Here is a 19081-nt window from a genome sequence, read left to right as displayed (position 1 = left end):
TACATGCAAAGCCCTTAAAACAGCGCTGGGCACAAAGTAAGCCCTCAGATGTTAGCTGCTCTTATTTAATATTTCAGAGTTGCTGGCCAATTCATATCTCAGGAACCAGGACTCGGTCAGGGATGCATGCCCTGACCCGAGGTGAGGTTATACTCTTAGGATCCCAGGAACAATCAGAGTAGCCTAGAGAAGTAGCAAGAGCTGCCTGGCTCCTTCTTTGCTGTTGTGAGAGGGGACAGTGGGTAGCTGGCTCGCTTGGCGAGTGCATCCGGCAGTTAATAATGACCTCATTCTTTATTCATATTCTCTATGGAATAATCCAACTGACTTTCTTCCCCTACTAGTGATGCATGTTTGTGTCTGTCTGTTATTCCCCAGTTTGTGTTTGAGAATGTGAAGTTTCGGCAACTACAAAAGGAGAAGTTCCAGATCAGCAACAATGGACAGGTTCCCTGCCATTTTTCTTTCATCCCTAAGCTTAATGACAGCCAGTACTGCAAGCCATGGCTTCGGGCTGAACCTTGTGAGGGCTACTTGGAGCCAAGTGAGTTTTCCCTTTACCATTGTCTCTGCTCGCAATGTACCATCCCCTCATGACTGCCATCCCCTCCCTTTGATTAACTTCTTGTTTTCTAACCATACGTCTCTCACCTTCACTGTCATTGTATTGGGGCTCCTCCCTCTTCCGTGTGTCCCATCTCTCCTTCATCACTTAATGATTTTTTTAGAGGACACTTCTTCTCTTGGTTCTCATCCCCTTTTTGCTTTTCCACTGGAGGTTTCTATTATCATGTACCATCTCTTACATTTCAGATGAGACCGTGGACATTTCCCTTGATGTGTATGTCAGCAAAGACTCTGTGACCATCCTGAACTCAGGGGAAGATAAGATTGAAGATATTCTTGTCCTTCACCTGGATCGAGGCAAAGATTACTTCTTGACCATCAGTGGAAATTACTTCCCAAGTTGTTTTGGTACATCCTTAGAGGCTTTGTGCCGAATGAAAAGACCAATCCGAGAAGTTCCTGTTACCAAACTCATAGACTTGGTAAGAGGCATCCTAAGACATGCATATCCTTTAGATAGAATTTTCGCAGTGCTTAACTGATGTCCTCCTTCTCTCTGTGCTTCCTCTTTTGTCAGGGCTGGCAGGGGAAGTGGGGGGTGGATGGCAAGTGATAAATAAGAATAAGAATGTCACTTTAACACGCCTTTCATTGGATTAAGCCTAAAAAGAAAGAGGAGAAGGTAATATGTAATTGGCTCTTGTCGGGAATATGAGATAATACGAAGTTCACTGAATTAGATTAAAGCCTCCCTTCTCAAAGATTTATATCTTTGAGATATAAAGATATGCTTACTTGTTTTGCTCTTCATACTTTCAAGTCATTTTTGTATAAATTAGCATGTATGTGAGGTCCAGTAACGGGGCGGGGGGGTGGTATTATCCTCATTAAATATGTGAGAAAACTGAGGCACAGAGACAATAACTGGCCCAAAGTGGAATAAATTAGTGACAAATCTGTCGCCCAGATTTTCTGACTCCCAGTCCAGAGCCCCTCACTATATCATCATATCTAATCCAAGTCAGACTCAGCTGCTTGTTGGAGCCCAGGCCATAAGTGAACCTCAGAGTACCTGCCTCAGAACCCCCAAGGGTCCTTACACAAGTGCAGGCCCCTCCCCCCAGTCACCTCTGGCAACGGAATCAGAATCTTAGGGTGCGAGGCCTGGGGATCTGCATTTTATCAGCATCCTGGATGATTATAATATGCACTGAAGTTTGATACAAGTTTAATGTGACTCAAGAAAAGAAAGGAGGAGGATTTCTCTTTCCCGACACCAAGCTATAATATCAATGTCCTTATGGAGGAAATGCTTATTATCTTCAGGAACGAAAATTAATTTAGTAACAAGTTCACTCTGTTAAGAACCTTTCTTGTAAGTGAAAATATTGTTGGATTTGTGTGCAGACCTCTTTGGGCTATGAAAGTATACTCTTGGTCTTTTACCAAAGAAAATTAGATGGCGTGACAGCCCTGTGTTATCATTACCATTAGTATTCACATTGGTCCTTTTGGCCTAGCCGGAGCAGTGATTGTATCATCTAGCGGGGAGGGCTAGGCCAGCGGGCAGGCTGCTGGCTTGTTGGAGTGTGATCTGTTCTGTTGCCATGGAATTGTTTTAGCGATGACTCAGATGGCAGATTAAAACCCTTGAGTTCAGTCCCAGCATTCTTTCTTGGAATTATGCTTGTTTCCCTAGAGCCCTCATGACTGAGTGTATTAGCCCTGGTTGAGAGACAACCATTTTTTTTTCAGAAATTCATATCCTGACATTCTGTTATTTTTCATGATACTTATTTTTTCTTCTACCACCATATTGCTATCTTTTGAATGTATTATTTCACCTTTTAGAATATGTTCTAAATGAAGTTGTCTCCCTTTCTTTTCCCTACCCCTTGCCTCCATCCCAGACACCATTTCCCAGCTTTCTCTTTCCCAACTTTTATTATGAAAATGGCAAATGTGCAGAAGAATTGAAAGAACAGTACAGACACCCACATGCCTTATACACATATACTGACATATACTTATTTTTGCTATACCATTTGAAATTAAGTGGTGATGTGTCACTCCACCAGTGAACACTTTGGCCTGCCTCTCTTAAGAAAAAGAATAACTTCTATGTCAGCACAGTGCCATTATGACACCTAAGAAAACTAGCTACTCGGTATTCAGATTTCTCCAGTTGTCCCAATAATTTCTTTCATAGCTTTTGTAAAGCCAAGATCCAACCTGGGTTCATGCAGTACATTTGGTGAGGTCTCTGCAGTCTCTTTTAGAGTAGAACAGTTCTTTCCTTTTTTTCTTTAATGACTTTGCCTTTTAAGAGTCCAGGACAATTGTCCAGTCAGGGGTCTGCCATTTCCTAAATTTGTCTGCTTGTTTCCTCTTGGTAATTTTTAAACCTGTCTTTTTGTACTCCCTCCTCCCACCTTATTTCCTATAAACTGGAACTATTTGGTCAGAGTTGGCAGACACATTATACTGCCCTTTACTGCAATTGTCCCATATTAATTAAAGTGACAAGAAGGAGACTCAACCAGCATTAAAAATGTTTATTTTATTTAAAATATTATCAAGTAATTCAACCACATTTGACCATGAATAGGAAGTAATCAAAATCTTTAGTGGAGTTAATGGCTCTGTAGGAAGCCTTTTTTCTTCTTGTGCACACATGATTCAAAGTTTTAAAAAATAGAACCTGGATCATTTTTCATTACAGAATTACTGAGTTCTTCTTAAATTGTATGTGTGTGGTCACCATTTATTCTGTTAAAGCTTTTATTTTGTAGGATTTAGGGTTCTGATTCTTTTCACAGCATGTTGCATTTAATAAATCCCTGGATCTCATTGATGAGGAAATTATCCATATTAGTGTGGGGCAGTAAACAAGAAATCTAAGATTATCTGTACCCCATTTGTAATACCTTCCCAGTCTGTTTTGGCTTGATTTTGACCTTCTGAAATGTTTTCTTAGGTTTGTTTATTCATGCTTGTTCCAAGACCCAAGATGATATTTCAAATCCCATGAGACAAGGCTATTAATAATGATACCTGTTGTCCTTTTTTGTATTATTTACTCTAAAATTTGAGTGAAACCAAAAATGAGTTCAGTGCCTGTGTTGACTCTCCCTGTACTGTTTTCACGAAGATTCTTGTGCCACATGCTCTTTCCCCCAAATGCAGAATAAAGTAACTGGCATAAGTCCTTTTCATTCTTCCTGATAGTGACTTTGCCACTACTAGAACTGTTGGGATTAGCACAGGTGGCAAACAGGGGAGAATCTGTTTGTAATTATCTTTATTCTTTTCCAGAATTAAGATAGATGTTTCTGGTTTATTAATTAGCATATTAAGTAGCATATGATCGTCAATATTTATTCATTATACATTGGATGCAAACTACTATGGAGTTTATATGGGTTCTTATAGTTTAAGAAAGTTTACTTGTATGTACAATATGGCTAAATTCTAAATCGAGGTTAGTAGGGAGTTTGGTTACAGATAATCTAAACATTAACTACCTTTATTGGCTCATGTCCAGTGTGTTTAGTAAGTCAATATTTTGGAAAGTCACTTAGAATGAGAATTGTGGAGCTTGTAATTTGTATCAACAATAGATTCCTTTCCTGTGCTGTTTACTCAAGCCCTTATATGCTATAAAAGCTTATTGATTGACCAGCTAATCTCTGTGAAAATCAGTCTCAGATTCAGCCTGTTTTGGTGTGTGAAGCTGGCTAAGTAGGGTGGGAGCAGTGGATAGAGAGTCTTTTTTTAATATTTACATATGTTATTACTCTGCTTTATGTTATTTTTTAAACTTATTATATTTTATTTTTGGCTGCATTGGGTCTTCGTTGCTGCACATGGGCTTTCTCTAGTTATGGTGAGCAGGGGCTACTCTTCTTGGCTGTGCACGGGCTTCTCACTGCAGTGGCTTCTCTTGTGGAGCACGGGCTCTAGGCGTGTGGGCTTCAGTAGTTACGGTGCACGGACTCAGTTGAGGCGCGCGGGCCGTAGGGTGCGCAGGCTTCAGTAGTTGTGGCACGCAGGTTCAGTAGTTGTGGCTCGCGAGCTTTAGAGCACAGGCTCTGTAGTTGTGGCACATGGGCTTAGTTGCTCCGTGGCATATGGTACCTTCCTGGACCAGGGATCGAACCCGTGTCCCCTGCGTTGGCAGGTGGATTCTTAACCACTGCACCACCAGGGAAGTCCCTTTTTTCTTTTTTTTTTTAAGAAGATGTTGGGGGTAGGAGTTTATTGATTTATTTATTTATTTTTGCTGTGTTGCGTCTTCGTTTCTGTGCGAGGGCTTTCTCTAGTTGTGGCAAGCGGGGGCCACTCTTCATCGCAGTGCGCAGGCTTCTCACTATGGCGGCCTCTCTTGTTGCAGAGCACAGGCTCCAGACGCGCGGGCTCAGTAGTTGTGGCTCACGGGCCTAGTTGCTCTGCGGCATGTGGGATCCTCCCAGACCAGGGCTCGAACCCGTGTCCCCTGCATTAGCAGGCAGATTCTCAACCACTGCGCCACCAGGGAAGCCCCCCTTTTTTCTTTATAAATTAACACTTTTGCTCTTTTTTTTTAGTATTTGTTTATTTTTCATTTATTTATTTATTTTGGCTGCACCGGGTCTTAGTTGTGGCATGTGGGATCTTCACTTGCAGCATGTGGGCTTCTTAGTTGTGGCATGCAGGCGGGATCTAATTCCCTCTCCAGGGATCGAACACAGGCCCCCTGCATTGGGAGTGTGGAGTCTTACCCACTGGACTTCCAGGGAAGTCCCAGGGGATAGAGAGTCTTGAAGTCAACAGATGAGTTTATACTGGAGCCAGAGGGCATCTAGATCCACCGGAAGTCTTTAATGAGTTGTATGTGGCTGTAAATGGACACATTTGGAGGAACATTCTGGTTTGCATGTAGACTGGACTAGTAGAGAGGAAGCCAGGCTTGAACCCACCAGTTAAAGGTTTGGCTTGTAAATACAGAGGTGAATAAAGTTGAGGTGTGGGGGAACCAGCTGTATTTGCTTGGGGACATGTCTATTAGGAGAACAGTATGAAAAATTTGAAATAACACAAATAACAACTTGGTGATGAATTTGTCCCCAGTGATCTCTCCAAGTAGGTGTTTACTTTGTCTTACTGATCTGACGACCCATTTCTTATCCTGTTAAGTGTATGGTTTGTGTTTCTTTTTATATTTCACATGAACGAATCCTTTCTAGAACTTCAGTATCCATTCAGTTTTCTGCTTTTTATTTTTAAATTTGAATCTGCCTCTAACTGACTCTTTTTACATGATTTTAGCTGCATTTACTACCGGGAAAATTCCGCTAAGGGTGAATGCTGGGATGAAGAATGATTTGCAGTGCATTTTTAGTATGCCAGTGTTGCCCCGCTGGGGACTCCTGAACGTTTTTCCCTTTTTTAATGTGATCAACACGTAGCCTTTTGCAGAAAGTGGGCAAGTCAGCTGAACTAAGTGATTAGCAGCACCCTTAGGACTGCCTTAAGAGAATTCTCTTTACTAGTGGGAGCTAATGGTGTTTCTATTTTCAGAGTTGAACCTAGACTTGAAATAAATATAATTTACACCTACTTTATGCCTGAAGCCAGAGAAGTAAACTCTCAGCGTAAATCTGCTGCCCCTCCACCAGTATAAAAGTCCTTTTGATTTCAGAGTTTTCTCTTGAATCCATTCATTTTTTAAAATATTTTTATTATATTATTTTTAATTGTATTTATTTTATTTTTGTCTGTGTTGGGTCTTCGTTGCTGCACGAGGGCTTTCTCTAGTTGCGGCGAGCAGGGGGCTACTCTTCATTGCAGTGCACGAGCTTCTCATTGCGGTGGCTTCTCTTGCTGTGGAGCATAGGCCCTAGGCATGCAGGCTTCAGTAGTTGTGGCACACAGGCTCAGTAGTTGTGGCTTGCAGGCTCTAGAGTGCAGGCTCAGTAGTTGTGGTACACAACTTAGTTGAGGGCTTAGTTGCTCCGCGGCATGTGGGATCTTCCCGGACCAGGGCTCGAACCCGTGTCTCTCCTGCATTGGCAGGCAGATTCTTAACCACTGCGCCACCAGGGAAGCCCCATTCTTTTTTTTTTTTTTTTTTTTTTTTTTTTTTTGCGGTACGCGGGTCTCTTACTGTTGTGCTCTCTCCCATTGCGGAGCACAGGCTCCGGACGCGCAGGCTCAGCGGCCACGGCTCACGGGCCCAGCCGCTCTGTGGCATGTGGGATCTTCCCGGACGGGGGCACGAACCCGCATCCCCTATATCGGCAGGCAGACTCTCAACCACTGCGCCACCAGGGAAACCCCCCATTCATTTTTTTAAAAATATTATGTTCCCATTATTAGTTGAGGTGCTTGCTCTCTCCTGCTTGACCTACGTCAATAGCGTTTTAACAATTCCCTTCGCCTCTATTTCTCTAGCCTTCTATTTTCCCTCTTCAGGGCTGTCGGACTGATCTTTCTGTAATACAGCTTTGGAGCCTATCACTTCCTTGCTTAAAGTTAGGCATGTGGCTCCCCCATGCCTGCTGAATACAATCCAAATTGCTTTACCTGTCATTCAAGGTCCAGCAAAGTCTGACTTCAACACACCTTTTTAGATGTATTTCCTACTATTTTTCTCATTATCCCCTCCTGCTCCCCACAAACCAGATGACTAACTCTTCCCTAATCTCACCTTGTGATTTACCTTCTCTGCAACTTTGTTTATTTCTGTCTCCTCCCACTTGTAATGTCCCCACCCCATTTCTGCCCTTTAAAATCCTGTGCATCTTTCAAGGGCTAGTTAGGTTGCATCACCATTGTGAAAAAGTCCCCTGACAGCCCCAGTTGAAAGCCATCTCTCTTTCCTTTGAACCCCTGGTTTTTTGTTTGTTTGTTTGTTTTAACCATTTATTGAGAACTCATATTGGTGAATTACAGTAATGCCAGGCCATAAATTCTGGGAATCCTTACCCCAATTCAGTTGTAAGCCCGAGTCAGGGACCGTGTCTTTCCCCTCGCTGTAGCCTCACTTTTCATACCCCCCCACCCCTCAAAGACATTTAGTTCAATGCCTTGCACTGGTAGATAGTCAATGCCCGAAGAAAACCTTTTGGAGCGCTTGGTTTGACAGGTTATTATATAAAAACTTTGCCTGGCTTTACTCATCATATCATGTGGCACATATTCATAGGAGGGAAAATAGAGAAGTCTGTCAGACAAGCAGATTCTCTATTTGTTAATAAGTAGTTCTAAATTTTAAAAAAGGTTGTGCTCCAAAATTTAGTTAAGTTAGATGTTTGGCACTCAGAATTAACTTCCACATTAAAAAGTGTTATAATTACAATACTATGAATACTGTGTACTTTTTAAAGCACTGTTACTCTGATTATTTTTATTTCATTCTATATATGGTATTTAAAAGTCTAGGTAAACCTACAAGAGCATGTTTAATTCATAATGTACCTAATAATACTGAAAACCCTACCCAGCATATATAACAGTCATTTGGGACAAATGCATTCAGCGTTACTACTTGGAGTATCAGGGAACACATATTTCCCCACCTCCAACCTCCTGCACATCTGTGAAGGTAAGATCAGGATTTTTCCTTTTACTCTCAGACCGAGACGTGGGATTTATATCCATGTTCTTGGTGGCCCATGGCGGGGTTGCGAGTTGCTGGGGAGGTGCAGGGAGCTTTGAGAGACCAGGCCAGCTGCTGGCATACTGCGCCACCACTGCCCCACACCCCCCGTGTTTTAGACTGCTTCCGTGTCCCTGTGAGGTAAATGTTATTATCCCTGTTTTAGAGATGAAGAAACTGGGGCTCTGTGAAGTTTACTAACTTGCCTGCAGTCTGTACAAAACAATAAGAGGTAGCGTGAAGATTTGTACCCAGGACTGTCTGACACCCATGCCTGTACTCTCTCCACTAACCCTGCTGCCTTACAACTGTCTTCAGCCTGCTGGGAGTAGAATACATTCTCCAAGCTTTCCCCTGCCTCTCTGTCTAAGAAGCAGTCAGTTTATCCTTTTTGAGTTATCTAAGGGAGCATAGTGGTAATGACTGTGGAGTCAGTCAGACCTGAGTTCTAATCCTGATTCTGCCACTTAATACCTAATAGTGTGACTGTGGGCAAATGATTTAATCTCCCAGAGCCTCAGTTTCCTCATCTGTAAAACGGGAATAATATCTACTTTGTGCATATGTGCAGACTAAATGACATTGTATAAGAGCCCATTGCAGTTACTGCTACATGGCAGATGCCTCCTAAGTGGTGGCAGTAGTTACTGTCACTGTTGTCATTGTTACATTGTAATAATAGCACAAAAGACAGAGGCGATTAAAAAGGTACCTTCTTCCCTCTCCCCTGCTTCTCTTTTTTCTCTTATACTCTATAGGAAAACACAGTAGGGGATAATGATGGATCTTGTGGTCGGTCCACAAAGGTCTGAAATGAAATGAATTTGCATTTCAGAGGGACTTCCATATTTGAGGACTCTAGGGGCCCTTGAGGAGGGGAGACGGTACTGGGTGATGGAAAGGAGTGTGAGATACTGCTTGGGAGGCTAGCTAGGGTGAGAGGCATGGCAGTGGAGAGGAGAGAAGCTTACCATCTCCTGAATGGCCACTGTCGGGCTCACAGCCAAATTCTTCCACTGAAGTGGCGTCAGGGTGAGCGAGGTGCCACACAGCGCAGCGGCAGGGCCTACCTCCAGGCAGCACGGGAAAAGGAAATATCAGTGGGTGTCTGGCTGGCTCAGCTGGCAGCTGCCAAAGGACACAAAAGTCTAGGACTGGACATGTATGTTTCTTGAGCGATAGACTCAGTATACTGCACAAAATTTGAATATGCATGATAGAGAACTTTGCATATGAGAATGTGTTCCATTTTCAATCATGATTTTTTGAAGAATTTAAAGCTGTTTAAAGTGTATGTATCTAGTGAGGTAGTGCATTCTAATAATACTGATCTGTTTCTAATTCTGTAAATTAATTCTAATCATTTTCTATCTGTCAATGACTTTCTTTTCCTGCTCTGCTCTCAGGAAGAAGACAGCTTCCTAGAAAAGGTAATGCAATCCATTGGCGGTTATGTGTTTCCCTGTGCTTGATTAACATTTAGCCATGGTCCCTGGAATTTATCCCGAGGCTTTCCCATATCAGACACCTCTGACTCCATGAGAATCCCCCAAAGTCCTGCTAGCTGTCTTTAAGTGTGTCTGAAGTACATGAAAGATTTATTTTACTGCACCAGTCAAGTCATTGAGACCCAGTACATAAAAGCAATAGGACTCAAGGTTCCAGATTTGTATTTTTGAAATAAGAAGTAACTAAAGAGCTGTCTTGATGTATGTGAAAGCTTGTGAGATGGAGGAGGGTACCGTTTGCCATTTTCCATTTCTGATGATAGTAAAAGCAGAAGTGAATTTCTGTTGCATTAAGAGTGATTTGGGGGAAGTGATAATAGTGATTAATTACTGAAAGAATACACAGGTACAATCAAGAAATAGATCATAGACTAGAATCCTACAGCTGAATGAGATCATAAAGGATCATCTGGTAGAGCTCCCTGCCTTCAGACAGGGTAAGGTGTCTTTTCCATTCTAATAGACAACCAAGGCCCAAGAAGGTTAAAAACCTCGCTGAAGTTATACTGCTCCTGACATCAGGGGTATGGGGCAAAGGGAACTAGAACCTGGGTCTTCTGGATACCCAGTGAAGGAACCGAGCGAACGCTCCTTCTGCGGTGCTTTGCCACCTCTCCATCTTCAAGCTGGAGTGTGCCTGGCTCCACACAGGGCCATCCGGTAGAGAAACATGGGCTTGAAAAACATTCTTTTTTTTTTAATGTTGAACCTTCTTTTAATTTATTTATTTTTATTTTTGGCTGTGTTGGGTCTTCGTTTCTGTGCAAGGGCTTTCTCTAGTTGTGGCAAGCGGGGGCCACCCTTCATAGCGATGCACAGGCCTCTCCTGTTGCGGAGCACAGGCTCCAGATGTGCAGGCTCAGTAGTTGTGGCTCACGGGACCAGTTGCTCCATGGCATGTGGGATCTTCCCAGACCAGGGCTCGAACCCGTGTCCCCTGCACTAGCAGGCAGATTCTCAACCATTGTGCCACCAGGGAAGCCCTTGAAAAACATTCTTAAAGTACTTTCACACAGTATCTAACGTGACCTCCCCATTTGGTGGAGTTTAATGCAGTTTGTTGGTGGAGATGGTGTACTGTTTTTGTGCTTCAGTTAATAGCACTAACGTTACAGAGTGTGAGCTTATCAGGCACTAAATGTGTCCCATTGAAAGAAGAAGACAAAGCATGCCTGGTTTCCCTTTGAAAATTAGAGTTCAGGATAATTTGTGGACTTTTTAAAAAGTATTGTTTCTTGTGCATAATCTTTCTCTAGACTTCAGAGATACAAGTATGACATTTCATATTATCACACATGAATTTGAAAATGGATAGTAGATGGTGTATATAACCTACTGGCATTTTATTAACCTTTTGAAACCACTAAGGATTGAGACGGCTCTGCTTCCCAGCCCTTCCCTGTTAATAGCAGGCCATGTGTCTTTTCATCTTGAACAGTGCCTTGTGTTGCCTTAATGCCTTAGTACAGGAAGAGTGCTAATTGGATGTCAGATTTTTTAAAAAGTACATGAATCAGTGCTGAATAATTTATATGTGGTAAGTTTGAAGGTGTCTGCTAAGGAATCTGTACCTGTGTTGCACTTGGTCCAGAAAGTGAGCAGAGTGCATTATGGACAGTGTTTTGGCTCATATATCATCTGGATGCCTGGATTTAATACTTGCAACTGGAAAGAAGTTAGTGGGTGAGCCACTTATAGAAGGTCTGGCAAGTATAGGAAATGTGAATATCAAGTGATAGATTCCCAGGGAAAGAAAGAAAGGAAGCAAAACAAATGTGAAGAAGATAGATTTTAAATGATAACCAACTGTCATGCTGCCTCTCTTCCTTATTCCCTTAGAAAGGTGCACAGTGGCTTTAAAAGGTCACCAGTGCTTATTGAAGAATAGAACGTCAAGAAGAACCCTCTGCTCTGTTCTAGTGTACACACTATCTGGAAGTAATGAAATGCTTCTCTTCTTTCCCTTAAAGTGACACGGCTAAATAAGGGTTGTGGATCAAATTTACAGCATTTCCTAAATTTGAACATATATATGACCTTAAGCCGGAGGTGTAGGAGGGGAAAGATGCCAAAAATTGGTCACTATTTTCTCCACTAGATTTTTTATGAAGGCTGCCTTCAGATGCCTTTTAAGCTATTTCAGATATCTTTTTGGTATAATTTATATTTGACTACATAAACATAAGATAATTGAATTTATTCCCCATTTTCAAGTTCAGATTTAGTTACTGATCTAATTTATGTCACTTCTGATTTTTCCTCTGAGATTCTTTCAGGAGAATCTAACATAGAGTAGAAAGTTAGGTGAAAGGAGTCAAAGCCCCAAGAATTCTTTGCTGAGATATTACTGTAAAGAATAACTTCTGGACTCAGAGCCTAGACTTTTCGTGGTATTTCTGGCTCTTGGTATGCTGTATTCAGTTTACTATTTTTGGATCTTAAGACTTTGAGTTTTAGTGCCTTAAGATTAGACCTTCTATCAAGCGTGAAATATTCATGTAGGTAGGTCTAATGTGAATTGTCTTTCATTCCTGAGGACCAGAGAATATCATTTAAATCAGCAATGCAAGCTCTGATATTTGTGGTAAGACCTGAAAGAAGAATAAGTTAAAAGTCACCACCACCACCAAAAAAAGTCAACAAAAACCTAAGTAGATGCCGCTCTCTCAAAGTGCTCTATTGACAATTGTAATTTAATGGTCCATGAGTCTCCGGTGGTGTGTGGGCTCTACCGTGACTGTATTGCTGGTTCTCAGTGTCACCCTTGAAAGGATTTACAGCACACAATGCACCCACGTGATAAACATAATAAACCCAAGTGGAATGCTTAACGGTTAAGTGAAGCATCTAGAAAAGGAGATCATTTAACTGTGGGAATCCGTATCGAGTGCCTTCTGACCAGGAGTGTCCCAGTGAGAAAAAATGAAAAGTCTTAAGAGGTGAAGATCAGATTATACCCACATAAGCAGAATTTGAGGGAGATTGTTACACATAGAAGTTTTCATTGAGACCCTTTTGATTCTCACCCCTTTTTATCTATTAGGAGAAATCCCTGCTGCAGATGGTTCCGTTGGATGAAGGTGCCAGTGAGAAACCTCTTAAGGTCCCCAAGGAGATCTGGCTCCTGGTAGATCACTTATTCAGACACGCCTGTCACCAGGTGAGTGAGAGTGGGCCTGCCCTGCAACTTTGGAAGGTGTGTGAGTCCAGTGGGAAATGATAATACCTCACGTCAGTATATACAGTGCTTTTAACTTTCCCAAGCCATCTCTGCAGAGCAGCACTGTCATATCACATTGCCTGGGCAGATGGAAGTATCCCCGTTTACAGATGTGAGAGCCGAAGCATGCAAGCAAGCTGATTTACCTAAGACCACGGCATAAGAGTAATGGCGGAGCAGGGCCGAACTCCTCCCCTGTCTCCTGGCTACACATGCTTTCCCCTGGACTGCTGAGCACCTGAATCTGTAACGCCTGCTTTAGCTGTCATGGAAGCATTGCAGATTTCAAAGTCCAAAGCAAACTTCAAGCCCATTTCTTTAATTTGGTCCTCACTTTTCAATCCTATCTAAAATACCTGCCACCCCTAACACATTCTTCCAAAAAAGAAAACTTTCTTGGGACCAAATTGAAAGATAATGTTGTCTTACCTATGGAAAAGTGAAGAACTTGAAGGCAAGGTTTGGTATGGACATGCCCTTTTACTCCTGCCCTAGCATTCCGTGTATCAGTATTTGAATGTGGTTCCATGTTTGGACTCTGCCTTCTACTTGTCAGGAGGCTAGAAGTGGGAACACCTGGTCTCCCCATGGAGTCCTCTAGTCCCCTGCCATATCAGGTGCAGGCTGAAACCTTTGAAGATAATTTTCTAGTTTGAAATAAAATTTCAGACGGATTATAGAGATGATAAAGGGAAAAGGGGCCATTGTCACACCTTCTATATATTAGGAACATATTCGTGTTCCTAAGCACGAATATGCACCTCACCCTGCCCTTTGCTTCCTGCTGCTCTCCTGATGCCTGGGTGATCATCAGAACCTTAGTGCTGATCATTTTGCCGTGTTCCATTCATTGTGACCTCTTTGGTAGGAGGACCTGTTCCAAACCCCTGGAATGCAGGAGGAGTTACAGCAGATCATTGATTGTCTGGATACCAGCATTCCCAAGACAATCCGTATCCTTTTCGACAAAGGCTTAGGAAGCTGGATGTGTACTTGCCCAAATTCTCCTTCCCACCTACATTTGATTTTCTTTCCATCTTTATTTTCTTTGTAGCTGTCTTTTATTATAAGGTAATCATTGACTATACACTTAATTCCTCTCAGGAACTTTCGACCTCTCTCCTTATCAGACTCTTACAAAAAGGAATCAAGGGTTAGATAATGACGACTTTTAATTGGCATGGGACATAGGACCCACAGCCATGGTGCTTTTCTGCTTTAAGCCAATGATCACTCCTGTCACCAGGACAGGGAGGAGGATAGGAAACATTGGTGACTAGCTTCCAGTGTGAACTGTCATTCTGCAGGCCACATTCCCTTGACTTTCAAGTTGGGCCAAACCTCCCAAGAGTCTTTGATCAATTCTGTAACAACTCAGCTGCAGCATACGTGGACCAATAAAATATGAAACCCCAATTAGGATCAGGGTGCTCTGAATATGAGGAAGGAAACCATCCCTGAGGGAGCTTGAGGAAGGGAGAAAATCGGGTCTAAGTGTGGCCTTTTCCTTGGGGCCTCTTTCCCTTGACGGGAGTCAATCCAGCTGGCAGTAATCACTCAGTGGCTGAGGCGCTGCTCATTTTCCTGGAAGCCCTGCCAGAGCCTGTCATCTGTTATGAGCTCTATCAGCGATGCCTTGACTCTGCTCAGGATCCCCGGATCTGCCGACAGGTGAATTTTATTGCTCTGAGAATGTGTTTGAAGCATGTTCCCCCACAGAGAAATCATTGATTTTTACCAAACCAGCTGGGCAGCCAGCTGTGTGATAGGATGGGTCTGGTTCTGTTGTTCATGGCAGGGCACCAGCATTGAGAGTTGGGACCCTTAAATTTTAGGTTGTGTTATTTCCTATTATATTTGCCACCCTTTTCCAGTTGACCTGTTGAGTAGGGTGGATACCTCTACTCTGGGGTAAGATTAGTGAAACAGATCGTACATGGGATTCTGGATGACATGACCAGGAAGGGTGGGTGACACTCGTGAGCCTTTCTTTTTGTCTTCTTGGTGTTTGTTTTTAATCTTGAAATGATTTTGATGCACAATAGCTGAGAATACCTCTGAATCAGACTAGTGAGTATCGGGAAGTGCTGCCACCCATGCTAAATGGCATTGCAGAGAAAACCACAGCCACCTGCCTAGGGAGATGGGAAAAGACCAGGCTAACACCCGTCTGCTCCTGAGGCAGGGCGTGCATGCGAATGTGTGATAACTGCGTGACCTGCTCATTGAGTGGACAGGGGCCAAACAGGATGAGCATTCTGCCTCAGGAGTTATCATTTGACAGGTACTGTATTGGTCATGAGTAAATAAAGGAGGAGTCCTGTAAGGGTTGGATTATAAACTACTTTTATGGCAGCTGTGAGCTCTTCTTACTCCCTTCCTCCACCTGTTATCCTCACTGCCCATCCCCTTTTTTAAAAAAAAACAGGTGATTTCCCAGCTTCCAGGATGCCATAGAAATGTTTTTCGTTACTTGATGGCATTCCTTCGAGAACTGTTAAAATTCACTGAGTACAACAACGTCAGCGCCAACATGATCGGTAAGAGCACTTCCCGAGAACGGCCACACGGGGGCGTTGGTCAGGACGGCCCGTGTACGGTGCACACGTGTATTCCCTCCCTAGTGTCCAGGCCCGCAGCAGTCACTTCCTCCCACTGCCCTCATCCCCTGGCCCCCCAGCCCCCCATCCCTGAGGCTTCGCTTAGGTTGTGTCTGACCGAGGGTTTTCCCCTTTTCTTTCTCTCGCCCTCTAGCTACTCTCTTCACTAGTCTCCTCCTAAGGCCTCCACCCAACCTTATGGCAAGACAGACTCCAAGTGACCGCCAGCGTGCTACCCAGTTCCTTCTGAGTTTTCTGCTTGGGAGTGATGAAGACTAATAATAAGCCTTTTCCTCTTACAACTCTCCAAGATTCTAGAGGCAGAAGATCTTGGGCACCAAGTATTTCAGAATGATTTGAAAAGATATGCCACAGGAAGGGTCTGTTGCAGAATTTTGAGGCTGTTGGCATGAAAAAGTTCTGTTTCTAGTGTGAAAGGAAGCGAGTTTCCTAATCCCTCCCTTACCATATCCTACGCAGCAAGATACTTTTAGACTTATATTGCCAAGCCAAAGTTACCATATTTTGGTGTTTTTCTGTTCTCTCTTTGTAAGGCAAAGAAATCTGTATTTACACTCCTTTACCTGGGGATGTGTTTGTTGTCCTCCTGCCCAGCTGTCATGATTGTCCTTAGCACCCGAGGCCTAAACTCTGAGATGTTCCCCTTCTAGGCCTACAAGCACTACTTGCTGTAGCTCAGACTTGTCTGTAGTCCTTCGTGTAAAGCACTTTGGCCCCACCCCTTCCCCGTATCACCCCTTTGCTCTCTACTCTGCTAATACCATCATGTCAAAAGAAGTCTGGGTGAAGCTAGTGACTCCTTGGGTGTCTCCAAAAGTGAGTTAACCATCTCCATGTGGTTGTTACATGCATTTGTGCATCTCTACTACAATGGCATCTGTACATTTCTCTAACATTGGCCTATTATGGATCTGCAATGGGTGGAACCATATTCTCTTGTCTCAGACCACACTTAGTAGCAGAATGTTAGGGACTGTTATTTAGAGATGACATCTCATTGATGTGAGAGAATCACAGTCAGAGTGAAAGCACTTTGAGTGTTTCAAGAGTGAGAATATTCATGCTCAACAGGTCCTGCTTCCCACCATCCATTTTGGTTCTTATTCAAATTTTACATGAGAACCAATCCTGAGAACCATCCCCCACTTAGAAATCCACCTCCAGAGCAACACTTGTACCACAGTCAAAAAGGGAGGCTGCACCTCAAGTGGGCCTCTCTGTAGAATCTGCTCCTTCCCCCAGCAGGGGCATTGAGGATAACCCTTAGAACCCCCCTCTCCGGTCTTCTGAAGTACCAGGGGCAGATGTCACCCACTCCCTCATCAGGACTGACTCTGGGCTCTACAGTCAGCTGCCCTTAGCTCCCAGTCACCTTCTCCAGTGCTGTGTAAAAGAGACTGTGCAGTAGGATGAACCAGGCACCTTCTCTCCTGCCCAAGACAACCCTCTGAGCTTGTCATTTACTCAAGCTCCTGCGGGGCAGCCCTTTTTTTAAAAAAAATTAATCTATGTTGGTTGGCAAACCAGCCACCAGCCACTGACTGCAAAACTGCCTGATGCAGTTAGCTTCCTCCTGGTTTTCTTTCATTAAAACCACCCTGAGTTGACTCATTGTCACATGTTCACATGAAATCCCAGGAGCCTCATGTATAGGCTCTGTGTGTGGTCTTGGGCATTGACTCTTCTAGAGCATCAAAGGAGAGAGCTGTGGAAGCACCGCCATGAGTGGTTCTCCAATTCCCCCATCTCTTATGCGTTGAGTCCTTTGGGGGAAGAAAAGGTATGTATCCTGTGATATTCTGGCTAAAGCCTCTCCTGATTGGGAATTACAGAAGTAGTAGTCAAGTTATTGGTTGCCAAATAGCTGCAGATCTGTTAGGCCAGGGGCTGGGCGTTGAACTGAGTTAATGGCAGGCTGAGCAGAACAGTTGTCATCTCCACTAGTCCAGAAAGGGATCGCTGGAGAGGCAGATGATAGAAGCTGGGGCGAGGCCGTAACACAAAGGGAAATGCCTGTCCTAGACACATTTCCCAGTCTACTGCCACCTGGGGCCTTCAGGTGGTCAGGGATGTGGTTAGTGGGGCTGTGTGCAGCATCCGGCTCACCCTCCAGAAGGCGGATGCACTCAGTTGCTTTACTGCCTCAACCTTCCTTCCAGCTCTGGTCCTGGGATGTACACAGGGTTGAGGGTTTTAGACAATCTCTAGGGAGGGGGGACAAGAAATGGAGCAGACATAAGAAATCTGCTTCCCTCTAATTCCTGAGTACCTCTCATGTACTATTCCCTAGTGCCTCTGAAGTAAGGAGTTTAGATCCAGCTGGTAGGGAAGGACTCTGCATCTATCGTTTTAGGGAAGAAGCAGTTTCAACCCCACGTGGTGATGTTGCTATTAGTCTCCCTTTCACTGTTACCTGATTCTTATTCTGTAATTGTTTGTTGTATTTCCCCCAAATGTCTTAGTCACTAGGCAAAGCTGCTAGTGGGATTCTGTATTTCATGTCATCTTTTTTATTATAATTTATTGCAAATTTTTTTTCTGAATAAATATATGTTGTGTGAAAAACCAAAGTGTGATCTTAGGAAGAACTGAGGAGGGAGGCTTATGTCACTGGGTCCCACTTGACTGCTGCAGTCCCCACCACTACGCCTGGACTGTCATTTCCTGTCTTACAGGGAAATATCGTAAGAATTCTCAGTATATTTGCCCTTGGAGAGGAGAAGAAGCCACATATTTTCAGAGGTTAATAAAGCAGTCACAGTGCTTTCAGAGGCCAGCCAAGGATTCTTGTTTTGACCCTGGGGATTCAGGCAACAAAATAACACTGTTAGGAGAAAAGATGTTGATTCTTAATGCCCATAAATGTCACACTGGGTCAGATCCATGATCGCGCCAGCCCCAGAAATCTGACAAACTTCACTGTCCACATTTTGGGAGAACCCAGTTGGCCTTGGCAACAGCCTCAGTAGTGTAGACATGCCTCCCAAAGAGCCTGTTTTCATGTAATTCACTTTGCAACTTTTGAAAAATCAGTTTTGAACTTATATTACCTCTTGGGGTGACAAAGTCCATAAATTTAATTGTGCTTTTTCTTTTTTGGCTCTAATCTGAACTCTGAGACTTTAAGAGGAGATCCCTAATTGGAGCATGGTGCTTATTCCCCTGCCGCCGCCGATCTCTAGTATTGATTTAGGCGTTCTGATTCCTTTCCCTTCGAGACTGAAGAGGCCTCAGCTGGAGGCTGCTTGTCAGCCAGGGCCCTCTTCCAGTCCCCTCTGACTGTGAACTTGACCCTGATGCATGTGCTGATTCAGTGTTGTCATGAACGGTTTTTCTAGCCCCACCCGAAGCCTTGGCAGAAGAAGGTGTTTCCTTTTGCGAGTGATTCCCCGCAGTGGACGGAGACTGACGGCCAGCAGTTTGTACACAGCAGCGGGCGGTGTGGCAGAGCAGCCTCAGTGACTGCCTTCCCGAGGTTAGAAACCACGTCCCTGGCTGCTGTTGCAGGAGACCCGTGAGGGCCTTC

At 43.7% G+C, this 19081-nt stretch overlaps 1 protein-coding gene across 2 annotated transcripts in view; it reads left to right on the top strand.

Moving 5' to 3' along the window:
* Positions 1–18125, top strand: part of OCRL (OCRL inositol polyphosphate-5-phosphatase) — a 56253-nt gene extending 38128 nt beyond the window's left edge. The window contains exons 16-23 of one of the 2 annotated variants that reach the window (XM_081221737.1): positions 379–544; positions 814–1049; positions 9613–9636; positions 12758–12874; positions 13803–13887; positions 14478–14605; positions 15363–15474; positions 15689–18125. In XM_081221737.1, coding sequence (XP_081077863.1) covers positions 379–544; positions 814–1049; positions 9613–9636; positions 12758–12874; positions 13803–13887; positions 14478–14605; positions 15363–15474; positions 15689–15813 — 993 coding nt within the window. In that variant the 3' untranslated portion in view covers positions 15814–18125. The remainder of the gene's footprint in view (positions 1–378; positions 545–813; positions 1050–9612; positions 9637–12757; positions 12875–13802; positions 13888–14477; positions 14606–15362; positions 15475–15688) is intronic. The other variant, XM_081221738.1, reaches the window with a different exon arrangement.
* The last annotated feature ends 956 nt before the right edge of the window (positions 18126–19081 follow it).

Source organism: Mesoplodon bidens (genome assembly GCF_964165515.1).
Source record: "Mesoplodon bidens genome assembly, chromosome: X".
Lineage (NCBI taxonomy): Eukaryota > Metazoa > Chordata > Mammalia > Artiodactyla > Ziphiidae > Mesoplodon > Mesoplodon bidens.
This window is presented reverse-complemented; position numbering and strand designations above follow the sequence as displayed.